The 17,986-nt window shown below is 40.4% G+C and overlaps 1 protein-coding gene across 1 annotated transcript in view; it reads right to left on the bottom strand.

Moving 5' to 3' along the window:
• Window positions 1-17,986, bottom strand: part of LOC139748936 (KICSTOR complex protein kaptin-like) — a 141,733-nt gene that overhangs the window by 24,240 nt on the left and 99,507 nt on the right. The window contains exons 7-8 of the mRNA XM_071662299.1: window positions 12,481-12,647; window positions 10,765-10,937 (exon numbers count right to left, since the gene is read on the bottom strand). Coding sequence (XP_071518400.1) covers window positions 10,765-10,937; window positions 12,481-12,647 — 340 coding nt within the window. The remainder of the gene's footprint in view (window positions 1-10,764; window positions 10,938-12,480; window positions 12,648-17,986) is intronic.

The following is a 17,986-nucleotide window of genomic DNA, read 5'->3' on the forward strand; positions in this document are numbered from 1 at the left end:
GAGTGGGAGGTGGGTTGATTAGAAAGGGTAGTGAGTGGTGGGATGAAGAAGTAAGAGAATTAGTGAAAGAGAAGAGAGAGGCATTTGGACGATTTTTGCAGGGAAAAAATGCAATTGAGTGGGAGATGTATAAAAGAAAGAGACAGGAGGTCAAGAGAAAGGTGCAAGAGGTGAAAAAAAGGGCAAATGAGAGTTGGGGTGAGAGAGTATTATTAAATTTTAGGGAGAATAAAAAGATGTTCTGGAAGGAGGTAAATAAAGTGCGTAAGACAAGGGAGCAAATGGGAACTTCAGTGAAGGGCGCAAATGGGGAGGTGATAACAAGTAGTGGTGATGTGAGAAGGAGATGGAGTGAGTATTTTGAAGGTTTGTTGAATGTGTTTGATGATAGAGTGGCAGATATAGGGTGTTTTGGTCGAGGTGGTGTGCAAAGTGAGAGGGTTAGGGAAAATGATTTGGTAAACAGAGAAGAGGTAGTGAAAGCTTTGCGGAAGATGAAAGCCGGCAAGGCAGCAGGTTTGGATTTTATTGCAGTGGAATTTATTAAAAAAGGGGGTGACTGTATTGTTGACTGGTTGGTAAGGTTATTTAATGTATGTATGACTCATGGTGAGGTGCCTGAGGATTGGCGGAATGCGTGCATAGTGCCATTGTACAAAGGCAAAGGGGATAAGAGTGAGTGCTTAAATTACAGAGGTATAAGTTTGTTGAGTATTCCTGGTAAATTATATGGGTGGGTATTGATTGAGAGGGTGAAGGCATGTACAGAGCATCAGATTGGGGAAGAGCAGTGTGGTTTCAGAAGTGGTAGAGGATGTGTGGATCAGGTGTTTGCTTTGAAGAATGTATGTGAGAAATATTAAGAAAAGCAAATGGATTTGTATGTAGCATTTATGGATCTGGAGAAGGCATATGATAGAGTTGATAGAGATGCTCTGTGGAAGGTATTAAGAATATATGGTGTGGGAGGAAAGTTGTTAGAAGCAGTGAAAAGTTTTTATCGAGGATGTAAGGCATGTGTACGTGTAGGAAGAGAGGAAAGTGATTGGTTCTCAGTGAATGTAGGTTTGCGGCAGGGGTGTGTGATGTCTCCATGGTTGTTTAATTTGTTTATGGATGGGGTTGTTAGGGAGGTAAATGCAAGAGTTTTGGAAAGAGGGGCAAGTATGAAGTCTGTTGGGGATGAGAGAGCTTGGGAAGTGAGTCAGTTGTTGTTCGCTGATGATACAGCGCTGGTGGCTGATTCATGTGAGAAACTGCAGAAGCTGGTGACTGAGTTTGGTAAAGTGTGTGGAAGAAGAAAGTTAAGAGTAAATGTGAATAAGAGCAAGGTTATTAGGTACAGTAGGGTTGAGGGTCAAGTCAATTGGGAGGTGAGTTTGAATGGAGAAAAACTGGAGGAAGTGAAGTGTTTTAGATATCTGGGAGTGGATCTGGCAGCGGATGGAACCATGGAAGCGGAAGTGGATCATAGGGTGGGGGAGGGGGCGAAAATTCTGGGGGCCTTGAAGAATGTGTGGAAGTCGAGAACATTATCTCGGAAAGCTAAAATGGGTATGTTTGAAGGAATAGTGGTTCCAACAATGTTGTATGGTTGCGAGGCGTGGGCTATGGATAGAGTTGTGCACAGGAGGATGGATGTGCTGGAAATGAGATGTTTGAGGACAATGTGTGGTGTGAGGTGGTTTGATCGAGTGAGTAACGTAAGGGTAAGAGAGATGTGTGGAAATAAAAAGAGCGTGGTTGAGAGAGCAGAAGAGGGTGTTTTGAAGTGGTTTGGGCACATGGAGAGAATGAGTGAGGAAAGATTGACCAAGAGGATATATGTGTCGGAGGTGGAGGGAACGAGGAGAAGAGGGAGACCAAATTGGAGGTGGAAAGATGGAGTGAAAAAGATTTTGTGTGATCGGGGCCTGAACATGCAGCAGGGTGAAAGGAGGGCAAGGAATAGAGTGAATTGGAGCGATGTGGTATACTGGGGTTGACGTGCTGTCAGTGGATTGAATCAAGGCATGTGAAGCGTCTGGGGTAAACCATGGAAAGCTGTGTAGGTATGTATATTTGCGTGTGTGGACGTATGTATATACATGTGTATGGGGGGGGAGGTTGGGCCTTTTCTTTCGTCTGTTTCCTTGCGCTACCTCGCAAACGCGGGAGACAGCGACAAAGTATAATAAATAGAATAATAATATATATATATATATATATATGTATGTATGTGTGTATATATATATATATATATATATATATTTTTTTTTCATACTATTCGCCATTTCCCGCATTAGCGAGGTAGCGTTAAGAACAGAGGACTGGGCCTTTGAGGGAATATCCTCACCTGGCCCCCTTCTCTGTTCCTTCTTTTGGAAAATTAAAAAAAAACGAGAGGGGAGGTTTTCCAGCCACCCGCTCCCTCCCCTTTTAGTCGCCTTCTACGACATGCAGGGAATACGTGGGAGGTATTCTTTCTCCCCTATCCCCAGGGATAAATATATATATATATATATATATATATATATATATATATATATATATATATATATATATATATATATATATATATATATATATATGTCACATGAATCAGCCACCAGCGCTGTATCATCAGCGAACAACAACTGACTCACTTCCCAAGCTCTCTCATCCACAACAGACTTCATACTTGCCCCTCTTTCCAAAACTCTTGCATTCACCTCCCTAACAACCCCATCCATAAACAAATTAAACAAGCATGGAGACATCACACACCCCTGCCGCAAACCTACATTCACTGAGAACCAATCACTTTCCTCTCTTCCTACACGTACACATGCCTTACATCCTCGATAAAAACTTTTCACTGCTTCTAACAACTTGCCTCCCACATCATATATTCTTAATACCTTCCACAGAGCATCTCTATCAACTCTATCATATGCCTTCTCCAGATCCATAAATGCTACATACAAATCCATTTGCTTTTCTAAGTATTTCTCACATACATTCTTCAAAGCAAACACCTGATCCACACATCCTCTACCACTTCTAAAACCACACTTCTCCTCCCCAATCTGATGCTCTGTACATGCCTTCACCCTCTCAATCAATACCCTCATATATAGTTTCCCAGGAATACTCAACTCTGTAATTTGAGCACTCACTCTTATCCCCTTTGCCTTTGTACAATGGCACTATGCACGCATTCCGCCAATCCTCAGGCACCTCACCATGAGTCATACATCCATTGAATAACCTTACCAACCAGTCAATAATACAGTCACCCCCTTTTTTAATAAATTCCACTGCAATACCATCCAAACCTGCTGCCTTGCCAGCTTTCATCTTCCGCAAAGCTTTTACTACCTCTTCTCTGTTTACCAAATCATTTTCCCCTTCTGCTGGTGACTGAGATTGGTGGGGTGTGTGAGGGAAGAGAGTTGGGAGTGAGTGTGAATGGGAGCAGGGTTGTTGGGTGCAGTGGGGTTGGGGGTCGGGTCAGTTGGGAGGTAGGTTTGAGTGGAGAAAAGCTGGAGGAGGTGGGGTGTTTTGGGTGTCTGGGAGTGGATCTGGCACCGGATGGAGCCGTGGAGGCGGAGGTGGATCGTGGAGTGGGGGAGGGGGCGAAAATCCTGGGAGCCTTGAAGGGTGTGTGGGGGTCGAGAACATTATCTCGGAGAGCGGGAGTGGGTGTGTTTGAGGGAATAGTGGTTCCAACGATGTTGTGTGGTTGCGAGGCGTGGGCTGTGGATGGAGTTGTGCGCGGGAGGATGGATGTGCTGGAGGTGAGATGTTTGAGGACGGTGTGTGGTGTGAGGTGGTTTGATCGAGTGGGTGGCGTGGGGGTGGGAGAGATGTGTGGAGATGGAGGGAGCGTGGTTGAGAGAGCAGAGGGGGGTGTTTTGAAGTGGTTTGGGCACGTGGGGGGAGTGAGTGGGGAAAGATTGACCAAGAGAATATATGTGTCGGAGGTGGAGGGAACGAGGAGGGGTGGGGGACCGGGTTGGGGTGTGAAGATGGAGTGGGGGGGATTTTGTGTGGTCGGGGCCTGGACATGCAGGAGGGTGAAAGGAGGGCGGGGAATAGAGTGAATTGGATCGATGTGGTGTGCCGGGGTTGACGTGCTGTCAGTGGGTTGAGTCGGGGCATGTGGGGCGTCTGGGGTGAACCATGGAAGGCTGTGTAGGTATGTATATTTGCGTGTGTGGACATATGTATATACATGTGTATGGGGGTGGGTTGGGCCATTTCTTTCGTCTGTTTCCTTGCGCTACCTCGCAAACGCGGGAGACAGCGACAAAGCAAAAAAAAAAAAGAAAAAAAAATAATGAGAAATCAAAAAGAATAAGGATCTTCATCTGACTTGTCCCTGTTCGTTCTCATGGGATGTAATAAAGGTTGGGAATATTTCCAGTCTCCCACTCCTGCCCAACGTATCTACTTTCTTTGACATGTAGGAGGTATGTGTGCAGCATTCTTTCTCCCCTGAATCCAGAGATAGTACTTACATTTATCTGTATATATATTTACATCAGAATTACTCCCAGAAAAATGGTAGTCTCTGGAATAAGCACCTATAGTGACCAAGAGACACTTAGTATTGGAAGTTGTTCAAAGTAAGCAAAGCCAATGCTAGTGTTCATGCAATAACTTCCAGCACTTGCTTTGCAAATCATAGTATGGCGATTCCCAGCATAAGGGTTAGAACATACATTAAAACAAACATTATCATAGTTATCATGAGAAAGAGTAGATGCATGAGAAAAGCAGGACAAAGTATGAACATTTCACAGATATATCTATGTAATTATTTTTTTTATTATTTTTTATTATACTTTGTCGCTGTCTCCCGCGTTTGCGAGGTAGCGCAAGGAAACAGACGAAAGAAATGGCCCAACCCCCCCATACACATGTATATACATACGTCCACACACGCAAATATACATACCTACACAGCTTTCCATGGTTTACCCCAGACGCTTCACATGCCTTGATTCAATCCACTGACAGCACGTCAACCCCGGTATACCACATCGCTCCAATTCACTCTAATCCTTGCCCTCCTTTCACCCTCCTGCATGTTCAGGCCCCGATCACACAAAATCTTTTTCACTCCATCTTTCCACCTCCCTCTTCTCCTCGTTCCCTCCACCTCCGACACATATATCCTCTTGGTCAATCTTTCCTCACTCATCCTCTCCATGTGCCCAAACCACTTCAAAACACCCTCTTCTGCTCTCTCAACCACGCTCTTTTTATTTCCACACATCTCTCTTACCCTTACGTTACTCACTCGATCAAACCACCTCACACCACACATTATCCTCAAACATCTCATTTCCAGCACATCCATCCTCCTGCGCACAACTCTATCCATAGCCCACGCCTCGCAACCATACAACACTGTTTGGGTATGTTTGAAGGAATAGTGGTTCCAACAATGTTGTATCTATGTAATGTTAATCATAAAATCTAGTTGCTGTTAGTTGCTGTATGAAAATAATGCTTAAGAACTCATAAATTGTGAAGATGTAAAAGAATGATTCACTTTCCCAGAAGTAGTAAAAATTACAAACATTTTCATCTCTAGTTAAAGAAAAAAATTAATGAGCTTGTTCTAAGCCTTTGATAAATGCATGGAACTAATGTAGTAAAAAATGAAAATGATTAAGACAAACCAAGAGGACAGAACAATAATGCAAAATGTAAACCGATGTAAATGGGGTGGGATTGAAATGTTGAAAGCTACGGCCCTGCATTTACATATATATATACTTTGTAAATTATTACTTCTAGCAATGAACATGGAGTGAGAACCTAAGGCATTTACAAGGTATGACTGTACAACATGGACAGATTTATCTACTTACTGAGATATCACTGAAACCTTATATCTACTAAATCTGCAATACTATTAATCACATCCACTATTCATTTTCATATTATATGATGAATGATACTGTCCATCAAAAAATTTATCATTTTAACAAATCTACAAAATTAAAAATAAAATTCAAATATAATGTGGTAAATCCAGCCATACTTAAATACTGATGTAATCATAAATTGATGATTTGTATAAATTTCAGGGATACAAAATACTGTTGGAACATACATAGGAAGTATCATAATACTGTATTTTATTAATGATATACTGCATTGGTATTTGGTTTTTATACTCTTCATGTACTGTATCAATGGAGACAATGATGCAGTATGTAACTGGTATATTTTGATACTTTATAAAACTTACAATAATAATATCAATGATAACTGATAAAATTATTGGTCATCTTTACTATTATTACCATGATTATCATCACTACTGTATCAAAATCAACACCACTTTTCTTTAGTCAAATTAATATTAGATATTCCACTCTTCCTTCCTTTCATAAAAAAAATAATACTGGATGTCTTTGCTTATGATGTGTATTCTGTCTGGGTATCTGTTTCTCCTTACAAATTATTCCAAAATTCCATGTGACAAAAACTTTTCTGTAATTCCTACAATGGAATTTCATGACTATTGGAATTAGTTATATGTTCAGCTCCAACACTTCTTGATGCTATGAAGATACAACAGAAGAATGGTTAAGCTTTATCTGAAAAGGAATATCCATATCCTCTGTTCACTAGATAACAAAGCCAGCTAAATCAATACACCTTGAACCTCTACACCGCTGCAATTTATCAGTATACTCAACAAATTTATAAGACTGTCTAGATACTCACATTCATCCCCCTTGCCTTTATACAATGGCACTATACCAGTATTCCACCAATCTTCAGGCAACTCACCACGACCCAAACATACACTGAAAATGCTTACCAGCCAATAAGAAATACTATCACACCATATCATAAGAAATTCAATACTATCCACTCCAGCCAACTTGCCACATTTCATCTTACATGAGGCTTTCACCATGCCACTCACCATGACTCTTTCACTTCACATACCACCCACACCCAAACACCCTAAATCTGCCATCCATCATCAAACACATTTAAATGTCCTTCAAAATACTTACCTGTTATCACTTCCCCTTTTGCTCCCTTCACCAATGTTCTCATTTGCTCTCTTGTCTTCCACACATTATTCATCTCCTTCCAAAATATCACCCCAACTCTCATTTGCCCTGGTTTTCGACCCCTGCTTCTTCCTCCCCTAGGCAGCCAATGAATAGGGAGGGGTATTACCAGTACTACCCACCTAGGTACTGGGAGGGTTAGTGATGGCTGCTTACTGAGACAGCACTTCAGTGGTTGTTAAGCTGCAATCCTCAGACCCATGTAGTAGATATTTCTTTCTGTCTCACCCACACATGAACTACGGGCATTCTTTCAACAAACATAAAATCATTAATGGCCTTCTTTCAACAAACATAAAATTTTTCCTTGTCAGGAATAACACTTGGCAACATTTAACTCACATAGCTCATTCTTTGTAACTCTAGATTTTCCTGTAGTGTGCACTATGCACTAGCCCTGCCTTTTAGTAAAATGGTGGGAGAAACAGATCGAGGTAGTAAGTAAGAAAATTTAGGTGGGAGCATTAGGTAGAAACATTAGTTAGACATAATAGGAAGGAACATTAGGCAGGAGCCTTAGGTGGAAGAAGTCAGTAGATACATTAGGCAAGAGCCTCTGCAAACACTGCATTAGAGTTGCCCTCTGCCAGTGACCAGGTAAGGGTGAGTAGGTAGGAACATTAAGCAGGAGTCTTAGGTAGAAGTAGTTGGTAAGAACATTAAGCATTAGGTAGAAACATTAGTTAGACATAATAGGAAGGAACATTAGGCAGGAGCCTTAGGTGGAAGAAGTCAGTAGATACATTAGGCAAGAGCCTCTGCAAACACTGCATTAGAGTTGCCCTCTGCCAGTGACCAGGTAAGGGTGAGTAGGTAGGAACATTAAGCAGGAGTCTTAGGTAGAAGTAGTTGGTAAGAACATTAAGCAGGAGCCTCTGCAAACACTGCATTAGAGTTGCCCTCTGCCAGTGGCCTGTTAAGGGTGAGGCTCTAAAGGCTAAGAAGTAGCACTGAAGTTCACTTGTTATGAAGACTATTGCCATGGCTACCTATTTGTGGGAGCTCCAAGTGGAAACAAGCATCAGAGATACAGACAGACAGATAGATAGATAAATAGATAGATAGACATACAGATTTATAGATAGATATACAGATTTATAGATAGATAGATAGATAGATAGACATACAGATTTATAGATAGATAGATAGATAGATAGACAGCACCTTCCTCTTGGCCTTCTGCCACTTTCTCTTATATATCCCCCAATCATTTGCACTCCTTTCCCAAAAGAACCACCCATATGCCTCTTTCTTCACTTTCACTAGCAACTTTGCTTCCTTATCTTACCACTCACTACCCTCTCTAATCTCCCTACCTCCCACCTTTCACATGACAAATGTATATCTTGCACATGTCAGCAGTGCTTCCCTAAATACCTTCTAATATTCACCCACTCCCCTTGCTTCATTTACTCTCACCTTTTGCCATTCTACAATCAATCTCTGCTGGTATTTCTTCACACAGTTCTCTTTTCTAAGCTCAATTACTCTTACCACTCTCTTCTCCCTGACACTGCTTCCTTTTTTCCAAAAACCTCTACAAATCTTCACCCACATCTCCACAAGATACTGACAAAACATCGCACCAGCTGCCCCTCTTGGCACATTTACATCCATAAGTCTTTCTTTTACACACCTTTCTATTAATATGGAATCCAATAATGCCCACTTATCATCTCTCCTACTTACATATGTATACTTATGTATATCCCTCGTTTTAAACCAGGTATTCCCAATAACCAGTCCTTTTTGAGTACACAACTCATAACAGAAAATACCATACTTCATATTTCAGATAATGTTCACTAAATGTACTGTACAGCAAAATAAACTCATACATTTCTGATCATTTGTGTTAAAACAATTATATGTCTCCAGAAATTGGTGTGATTTGAATGTAGCTCAGTACGTATCCTAAAACCAAATGAAATGTGATCTTATATGTGGCAAAACTATTCTACTTTTATCTGACAGTAACTACTGCTAACAGTGAAACTGTCTCAAAATTTGAACCATTCAAGAATTAAAAAATTCTACCACATTAAACACATATCATCTATTTCTGTATAAGAATATGCACAGACACATAATTATTCTTAACATGCATTTTCCAGACACTTTAAGGGCCCAAAAGGGGAAGTGCTGCTCAGCCATGTTAATAAGCTATTCTAAACAGTTTCATACCTTTTATGTGAAAACTCTACAATTCATTTTCAAATAACGTTCATTAAATGTCCTGTACAACAAAATAATTAGTTTTCTCTAAAAGTTGGTGTGCTTTGGAGTGTAGACTAGTGCATATCCTAAAAATAAGTAACATGCCCTTATATATAGCATGAGTGACTATTCCACTTTACTCTGATAGTCTTTTCTTTCTTTCAAACTATTTGCCATTTCCCGCGTTAGCAAGGTAGCGTTAAGAACAGAGGACTGGGCCTCTGAGGGAATATCCTCACCTGGGCCCCTTCTCTGTTCCTTCTTTTGGAAAATTAAAAAAAAAAAAAAAAGAGGGGAGGATTTCCAGCCCCCTGCTCCCTCCCCCTTTAGTCGCCTTCTACGACACACAGAGAATAACTGGGAAGTATTCTTTCTCCCCTATCCCCAGGGATAGTAACAGCAATTAACCATGAAGCTGTCTCAAAACCAGCAGCATTCATGAGCAAACATATTTAGCTGCATTAAAAACACATGCAGATAAAAAACCTGTTCTGACTGTTAACATTAAAAGCATCAGATGCAGACACCATCAACCTGCAATCATATGAAAGCATTTGATACATTTGCACTAAGCACAGTTAAATATACTGTATTTCATATTTCACAGCATGTTTCCCAATGTTTAGTGCAAAATTTTGTTCCAACACAAATATAAAGATTTTCCCAGTACATCATATACCAAAAAACTCACTCAAGTAGATGGGGTCTGGTTCCAAGTGATCCAAATAACCAGACCAGTGTACAGAGGAAGAATATCGGAATTCAAGAAAATAATATGTTAACTCACAGAGAAGGCAAACTTATTCATAAATAAGTTTAGCCATGACAAAAAAGAAGTCAAACCCCAACCAAATGACAATAAAGACTAACAGCATAAATAGATGAGGATGGGCAATGCAGCAGTATAATGTCATTGAAAAGACACATCGTACTGATTTAGCAGGTGATTACAACAGTTTTCCACAAGTTCATGAGGAGAATATCATTGGTTAAAGGGCATCTAATCTGGCTCAGGAATTTGGAGGGGATCACTACTGTTGATAAGGAAATATGAGGTGGTGAGTGATAACATATGCTTTTTCACAGAGAAAGATAATATTGCTCAATACCAGCAATATGGAATAGATAAGAAGTCTTTGAAGGTGTTGAAATTGATAGGACACATTTTAGATATGCTTTATGCATGCATTAAGTGTGAATCCAACATTTTTTGTTCTGTTTCGATAGCTTTATAGGAGAACTTGGGAGAGGGGCAAAACAGGGATTTGCCACAAAGAAAACATCATAGCTTTTATGCTGACTACATGAGTAACCTTGTAGTAAGCATGTAGTAAATCAGAAATATTCTAAATGGTGAATCAAAGTGTCTGCAACTCAATCAAGGAACAACTTCATCCTCCTGAAAGAATTTTTTCCACAGTTTAATCCCCTGATACACAAGGCATCCTGGTTATGTACATGGACATAAAAACAAACTTACTTCCTTGAAGATATTTGGGAACAGGCAGGCCAACATTCAAATCAAATATCTTGACAGATGCAGCAGGATAATCCCATGATACTGTATGAGATGCAGTCACTTGTGGTATAGATTCCACATTCACACAATACATGTGAACACTGCCCCCTTCACCACACGTTGCTGATACTCTTCTGTGAGGAAAAAGGTAAATTCCATTTAAACATTATTTTTCCCTTAATAATACAAGTATAAAATTTGAACAAGATAAGTAATCAAGAGTTTTAATCAATGTCAGTTTTCAAGTTCTATTCTATTTATCTACACCATGTAGCCACAGGATAACCAATAAGGAAGACTTACATACTCCATAACATGCACATCTTTCACATTTAAAGCAATTATTTCACATTCAAAAATTCATAACAATTCTGACACTGGTCTGCATTATGCAAAGAAAATAATTCTTTTTCTTTTTCTGCTTCTGTCTCTCACATTACAAAAAAATGCTTTGGCTACAAATTCATCACATCTGTCATTTATCCCACAGTCCTTCCCTTTATTTTCACCTCCTTACATGAAGCTAAAGGAAAATGTTTCTCTATGTCAAATTTCATAACATATACAGGCAGGAATAAGGGGTATAAGCCTTCATGAGATAAACAATTACCTTCGTGGAAGAGCACAATAGCACAGGTTAGTGGAGCATTCTTCAAATGGGTTGTGGGCACTAGTGGCATGATGCAGGGCTCGGTCTTTAGCTCACTGTTTTCCCTGATATATGTAAATGATTTGCTTGATGTACTACACTTATTTGAACACATTTGTGGATGATACCAAGGCCATGAATAAAGTAAAAGACAATAATGAATGCATCAATTTACAAGGGGACCAAAGCAGACTCTAAAGTTTGTCTGATTAATGGTTTATGAATTTTACTTTGAGTAAATGTAACAAAGATGGGCAAAGTGAAAGAAGGCCAGACATGATTATCATCTTGTGGAAAATAAGCTGCAGGAATCTGCATGTGAAAGAGACCTAAGCATCACCATTATGCCTTATCTGTCACACCGGAATTCACATCAGAATTATTAATGAGGCAAACAATATGCTCGCAAATATCAGAACTGCATTTAAGTGTATCAAAAAAATATGTTTGGCAAACTATAGATGAGAAAATATAAGACCAAAACTGAATTATATCTGCTTACAGTGGGATGGGGACATGGGAGGAATGTTAGAACAAAGATAAAGGATCTGAAAGAGGTAAAAGGGTTAAATCATAAGGAAGCAGCAGACACAAGCAAGAAGACAACTGGTGGAAGTACTAAGGATTCATATGTGCAAAGTTAAAGGTATCTAAATGATATCAGCCATGAGCCATCCCGATGTAGAACAAGAAATGGTATCTGGAATATTGTACAGAAAAATGAGTAAATTTACAGACTGAATACCACAATTTCATGCTATCTGTCTATCTATACCTCTGATGCCTGTTCCCTTCTGAAACTCCCTCAGGAAGGTGGCCATGGTAATAGAGCTTCCATAACTAGTGAACTCCAGTGCCACTTCTTAACCTTAGTGCCTCACCCTTAACAGGTGGCAAGTCTATTGCAGTGTCTGCAGAGGTTCCTACCTAATGTTCTTGCAGGATACTTCTACTCGGCATGAAAAAAGGGATATTATACAATGGAAGTTGTGGCTGCAATAAGAATACAACCATATGCCACTCAATACCTTTTATTGTCTGAGGAGTAAGATATGTCCATCCAAAGGGTAACATCAGTCATATTGGTGAACTCTGGGAATGATTCTGAGCAATCCATCTCCTGGTAACTGTGACTTTCATCATCAGAGTGGTACAAGTGAATGCAGTTATCACTTCCACTTAGCAACCATACAGTCTGTAATGAATAAAATTAGTAAAAATCATGTGCTGGTATCCCTAGTTTACAGTTTACATTGGTAGTTATGTTCCTAAAAAAGCTACAGTGAGTGAGTTTGATATAAATAGATAGAGAATACCATAGTGAAGAAAATGGGTTTGTACAGGTACCTCTCGATCTATGCATACTTGTTTTATGCCATTTTTAGAATAACATGCATGGTTCAATTGCATCTCTTTAATTTGCACTGGCTTAAGTCTGGAATAACACATTCATCATTGGGTTGGTAGCAAGGTGCTGTGGCATTGCCAGCACCATGCAAGAAGCATTCACATGAATGACATAGAAACAGTCTATAGTCACTGAATGTTACAATATTTTGTACTACAATGTATTGTATATTGCACATATTTTGCCCCTTGCATCATGCCACCAACTTATCTTTTAAGTTCTCTTGGTACCAGTGGAGCTATGAAGCATAAGGCTATCAACACTGAGGTTAAGATGTATGTGCTCAAAAGTTTTGAGAGCAGTGAATGAACAGTGAATCTAACTGGTTACAGTCTAAATATAATGTAAATATTTTACTGAAGATAAGATAAAGATGTACTTTGGTGGAACTCAATGTCTGCAGAGTGGTGTCCACCACCTTCACAACCCACCAGAAAAACTGCTTCCTTCCCATCTACAGGCCATTTATATTCCTGAAAATCAGTTCTCCATTAATAACTCAAATAATGTGTCAATAACACTACAGTATAATTACTGGTACGCATTCAAAGATAAAATGCAGGCTATGTTTCATCAACACTACCATATCCACTTCATTAAACAAATTATTCATACATTAAAGTAAATTTTCATAACACACCCTAGCTCGGACTAAATTTACTGAGGTTGGTTTAGGCAACATGTTCCTTAGCGCAGCCTTGTTCCTTGGATAGCAGTGGGTCAGGCTAGGAATGGTTGAAAATTTGGGAAGATGTTCTTTTATTTCTCCGGAGTTATGAAGATTTTGCCTACCTTAGCGCAGCCTTGTTCCTTGGATAGCAGTGGGTCAGGCTAGGAACCCTATTCCTTTTAAATTTGCTCATATACCTTCATGTGATATGCTTTGTTAATCTCCTTAAAAAGGTCTTGGAAAATGGTTGAAAATTTGGGAAGATGTTCTTTTATTTCTCCGGAGTTATGAAGATTTTGCCTACCTCATGGTGATATTTTGGATCAACATTATTATGGTACATGTTAACTCATGTATCAGGCATCACACACACTTGACGTTTGTGCAGTGGTGTGCACCACCTTTGCTTCCCAGTAAGGATCAAAGTTCCCCCCAAAGGAACACAACTTCCTATATGGCTACTGGCCCAATGTTTTCCTGAAGTATAGTTATCAGTTGATAACTCAAATAAGCAGTGTTAACATTATGGTAAAATTATCCAAAAATTTGGAAGACAATTGAATGCTCAGAGTGGGGTGCCTAAATGTGTGTGGATGTAACCAAGATGTGAAAAAAGGAGAGATAGGTAGTATGTTTGAGGAAAGGAACCTGGATGTTTTGGCTCTGAGTGAAACGAAGCTCAAGGGTAAAGGGGAAGAGTGGTTTGGAAATGTCTGGGGAGTGAAGTCAGGGGTTAGTGAGAGGACAAGAGCAAGGGAAGGAGTAGCAATACTCCTGAAACAGGAGTTGTGGGAGTATGTCATAGAATGTAAGAAAGTAAATTCTCGATTAATATGGGTAAAATTGAAAGTTGATGGAGAGAGGTGGGTGATTATTGGTGCATATGCACCTGGGCATGAGAAGAAAGATCATGAGAGGCAAGTGTTTTGGGAGCAGCTAAATGAGTGTGTTAGCGGTTTTGATGCACGAGACCGGGTTATAGTGATGGGTGATTTGAATGCAAAGGTGAGTAATGTGGCAGTTGAGGGAATAATTGGTATTCATGGGGTGTTCAGTGTTGTAAATGGAAATGGTGAAGAGCTTGTAGATTTATGTGCTGAAAAAGGACTGATGATTGGGAATACCTGGTTTAAAAAGCGAGATATACATAAGTATACTTATGTAAGTAGGAGAGATGGCCAGAGAGCGTTATTGGATTACGTGTTAATGGACAGGCGTGCGAAAGAGAGACTTTTGGATGTCAATGTGCTGAGAGGTGCAACTGGAGGGATGTCTGATCATTATCTTGTGGAGGCTAAGGTGAAGATTAGTATGGGTTTTCAGAAAAGAAGAGTGAATGTTGGGGTGAAGAAGGTGGTGAGAGTAAGTGAGCTTGGGAAGGAGACCTGTGTGAAGAAGTATCAGGAGAGACTGTGTACAGAATGGAAAAAGGTGAGAACAATGGAAGTAAGGGGAGTGGGGGAGGAATGGGATGTATTTAGGGAATCAGTGATGGATTGCGCAAAAGATGCTTGTGGCATGAGAAGAGTGGGAGGTGGGCTGTTTAGAAAGGGTAGTGAGTGGTGGGATGAAGAAGTAAGAGTATTAGTGAAAGAGAAGAGAGAGGCATTTGGACGATTTTTGCAGGGAAAAAATGCAATTGAGTGGGAGAAATATAAAAGAAAGAGACAGGAGGTCAAGAGAAAGGTGCAAGAGGTGAAAAAAAGGGCAAATGAGAGTTGGGGTGAGACACTATCAGTAAATTTTAGGGAGAATAAAAAGATGTTCTGGAAGGAGGTAAATAGGGTGCGTAAGACAAGGGAGCAAATGGGAACTTCAGTAAAGGGCGTAAATGGGGAGGTGATAACAAGTAGTGGTGATGTGAGAAGGAGATGGAATGAGTATTTTGAAGGTTTGTTGAATGTGTCTGATGACAGAGTGGCAGATATAGGGTGTTTGGGTCGAGGTGGTGTGCAAAGTGAGAGGGTTAGGGAAAATGATTTGGTAAACAGAGAAGAGGTAGTAAAAGCTTTGCGGAAGATGAAAGCCGGCAAGGCAGCAGGTTTGGATGGTATTGCAGTGGAATTTATTAAAAAAGGGGGTGACTGTATTGTTGACTGGTTGGTAAGGTTATTTAATGTATGTATTACTCATGGTGAGGTGCCTGAGGATTGGCGGAATGCGTGCATAGTGCCATTGTACAAAGGCAAAGGGGATAAGAGTGAGTGCTCAAATTACAGAGGTATAAGTTTGTTGAGTATTCCTGGTAAATTATATGGGAGGGTATTGATTGAGAGGGTGAAGGCATGTACAGAGCATCAGATTGGGGAAGAGCAGTGTGGTTTCAGAAGTGGTAGAGGATGTGTGGATCAGGTGTTTGCTTTGAAGAATGTATGTGAGAAATACTTAGAAAAGCAAATGGATTTGTATGTAGCATTTATGGATCTGGAGAAGGCATATGATAGAGTTGATAGAGATGCTCTGTGGAAGGTATTAAGAATATATGGTGTGGGAGGAAAGTTGTTAGAAACAGTGAAAAGTTTTTATCGAGGATGTAAGGCATGTGTACGTGTAGGAAGAGAGGAAAGTGGTTGGTTCTCAGTGAATGTAGGTTTGCGGCAGGGGTGTGTGATGTCTCCATGGTTGTTTAATTTGTTTATGGATGGGGTTGTTAGGGAGGTAAATGCAAGAGTTTTGGAAAGAGGGGCAAGTATGAAGTCAGTTGGGGATGAGAGAGCTTGGGAAGTGAGTCAGTTGTTGTTCGCTGATGATACAGCGCTGGTGGCTGATTCATGTGAGAAACTGCAGAAGCTGGTGACTGAGTTTGGTAAAGTGTGTGGAAGAAGAAAGTTAAGAGTAAATGTGAATAAGAGCAAGGTTATTAGGTACAGTAGGGTTGAGGGTCAAGTCAATTGGGAGGTGAGTTTGAATGGAGAAAAACTGGAGGAAGTGAAGTGTTTTAGATATTTGGGAGTGGATCTGGCAGCGGATGGAACCATGGAAGCGGAAGTGGATCATAGGGTGGGGGAGGGGGCGAAAATTCTGGGGGCCTTGAAGAATGTGTGGAAGTCGAGAACATTATCTCGGAAAGCAAAAATGGGTATGTTTGAAGGAATAGTGGTTCCAACAATGTTGTATGGTTGCGAGGCGTGGGCTATGGATAGAGTTGTGCGCAGGAGGATGGATGTGCTGGAAATGAGATGTTTGAGGACAATGTGTGGTGTGAGGTGGTTTGATCGAGTGAGTAACGTAAGGGTAAGAGAGATGTGTGGAAATAAAAAGAGCGTGGTTGAGAGAGCAGAAGAGGGTGTTTTGAAGTGGTTTGGGCACATGGAGAGAATGAGTGAGGAAAGATTGACCAAGAGGATATATGTGTCGGAGGTGGAGGGAACGAGGAGAATAGGGAGACCAAATTGGAGGTGGAAAGATGGAGTGAAAAAGATTTTGTGTGATCGGGGCCTGAACATGCAGGAGGGTGAAAGGAGGGCAAGGAATAGAGTGAATTGGAGTGATGTGGTATACCGGGGTTGACGTGCTGTCAGTGGATTGAATCAAGGCATGTGAAGCGTCTGGGGTAAACCATGGAAAGCTGTGTAGGTATGTATATTTGCGTGTGTGGACGTATGTATATACATGTGTATGGGGGGGGGCCATTTCTTTCGTCTGTTTCCTTGCGCTACCTCGCAAACGCGGGAGACAGCGACAAAGTATAATAAAAAATAATATATTTGTTAACACTAACATGACCACTTCACTCACCACATTACAATACATTTACATAACACACGGTAACCTGGAATGAATTCATGTCTCAGGTGATCACTTGTTGCCTAAGAGGGTCATGCTAAGAGCCCTGTTCTTTTTAGATTTGTTCATGTACCTTCATGTAATATCCATTTTTATTCCCCTATAATGGGTCTTGAGAAATAGAGGGAAAACTTGGGAAGACATACTTTTTTTTTCCTGTGAGTTATGAAGGTTTTGCCTACCTATCGTACCAATGTGGATCAATATTACTACAGTACATGTTAACTCGTGCACCAATCATCTCATACGATGGCTGTCTGTGAAGTGGTGTGTGGCAATTCACTTCTTACTAAGGAATATTGCTTCCTCTGAGGAACACTGCTGTCCCCCAGCTACAGGTCTGTTGCTTTCTTGAAGGACAGCTCTGTTAATAACTAAAATAATAATGATTTTCAACAAGAATGCTGGTGATGAGGGACTGAGGCAGGTTGTGGTGGATTGGAGTAGGGGTGGGGTATACTGTTTGTCAAGCCTTTCAATGTAAGTTTATCCTTTCAGTATGCAATAGTCATTTGTAACCGTCATAGGGTTTGATTTTATCTTAGACTATGCTGGTGAACTGTAAATCTGTATAAAAAACATCATGGCTAGAGTGTAGAACCCCACTGGTATTGGTACCATCATCATGCAGATATTCTCCCCCCAAAAAAAAATTCTGGAACACATCTGG

The sequence above is a fragment of the Panulirus ornatus genome, chromosome 1, assembly GCF_036320965.1.
Source record: "Panulirus ornatus isolate Po-2019 chromosome 1, ASM3632096v1, whole genome shotgun sequence".
Classification (NCBI taxonomy): Eukaryota; Metazoa; Arthropoda; class Malacostraca; order Decapoda; family Palinuridae; genus Panulirus; species Panulirus ornatus.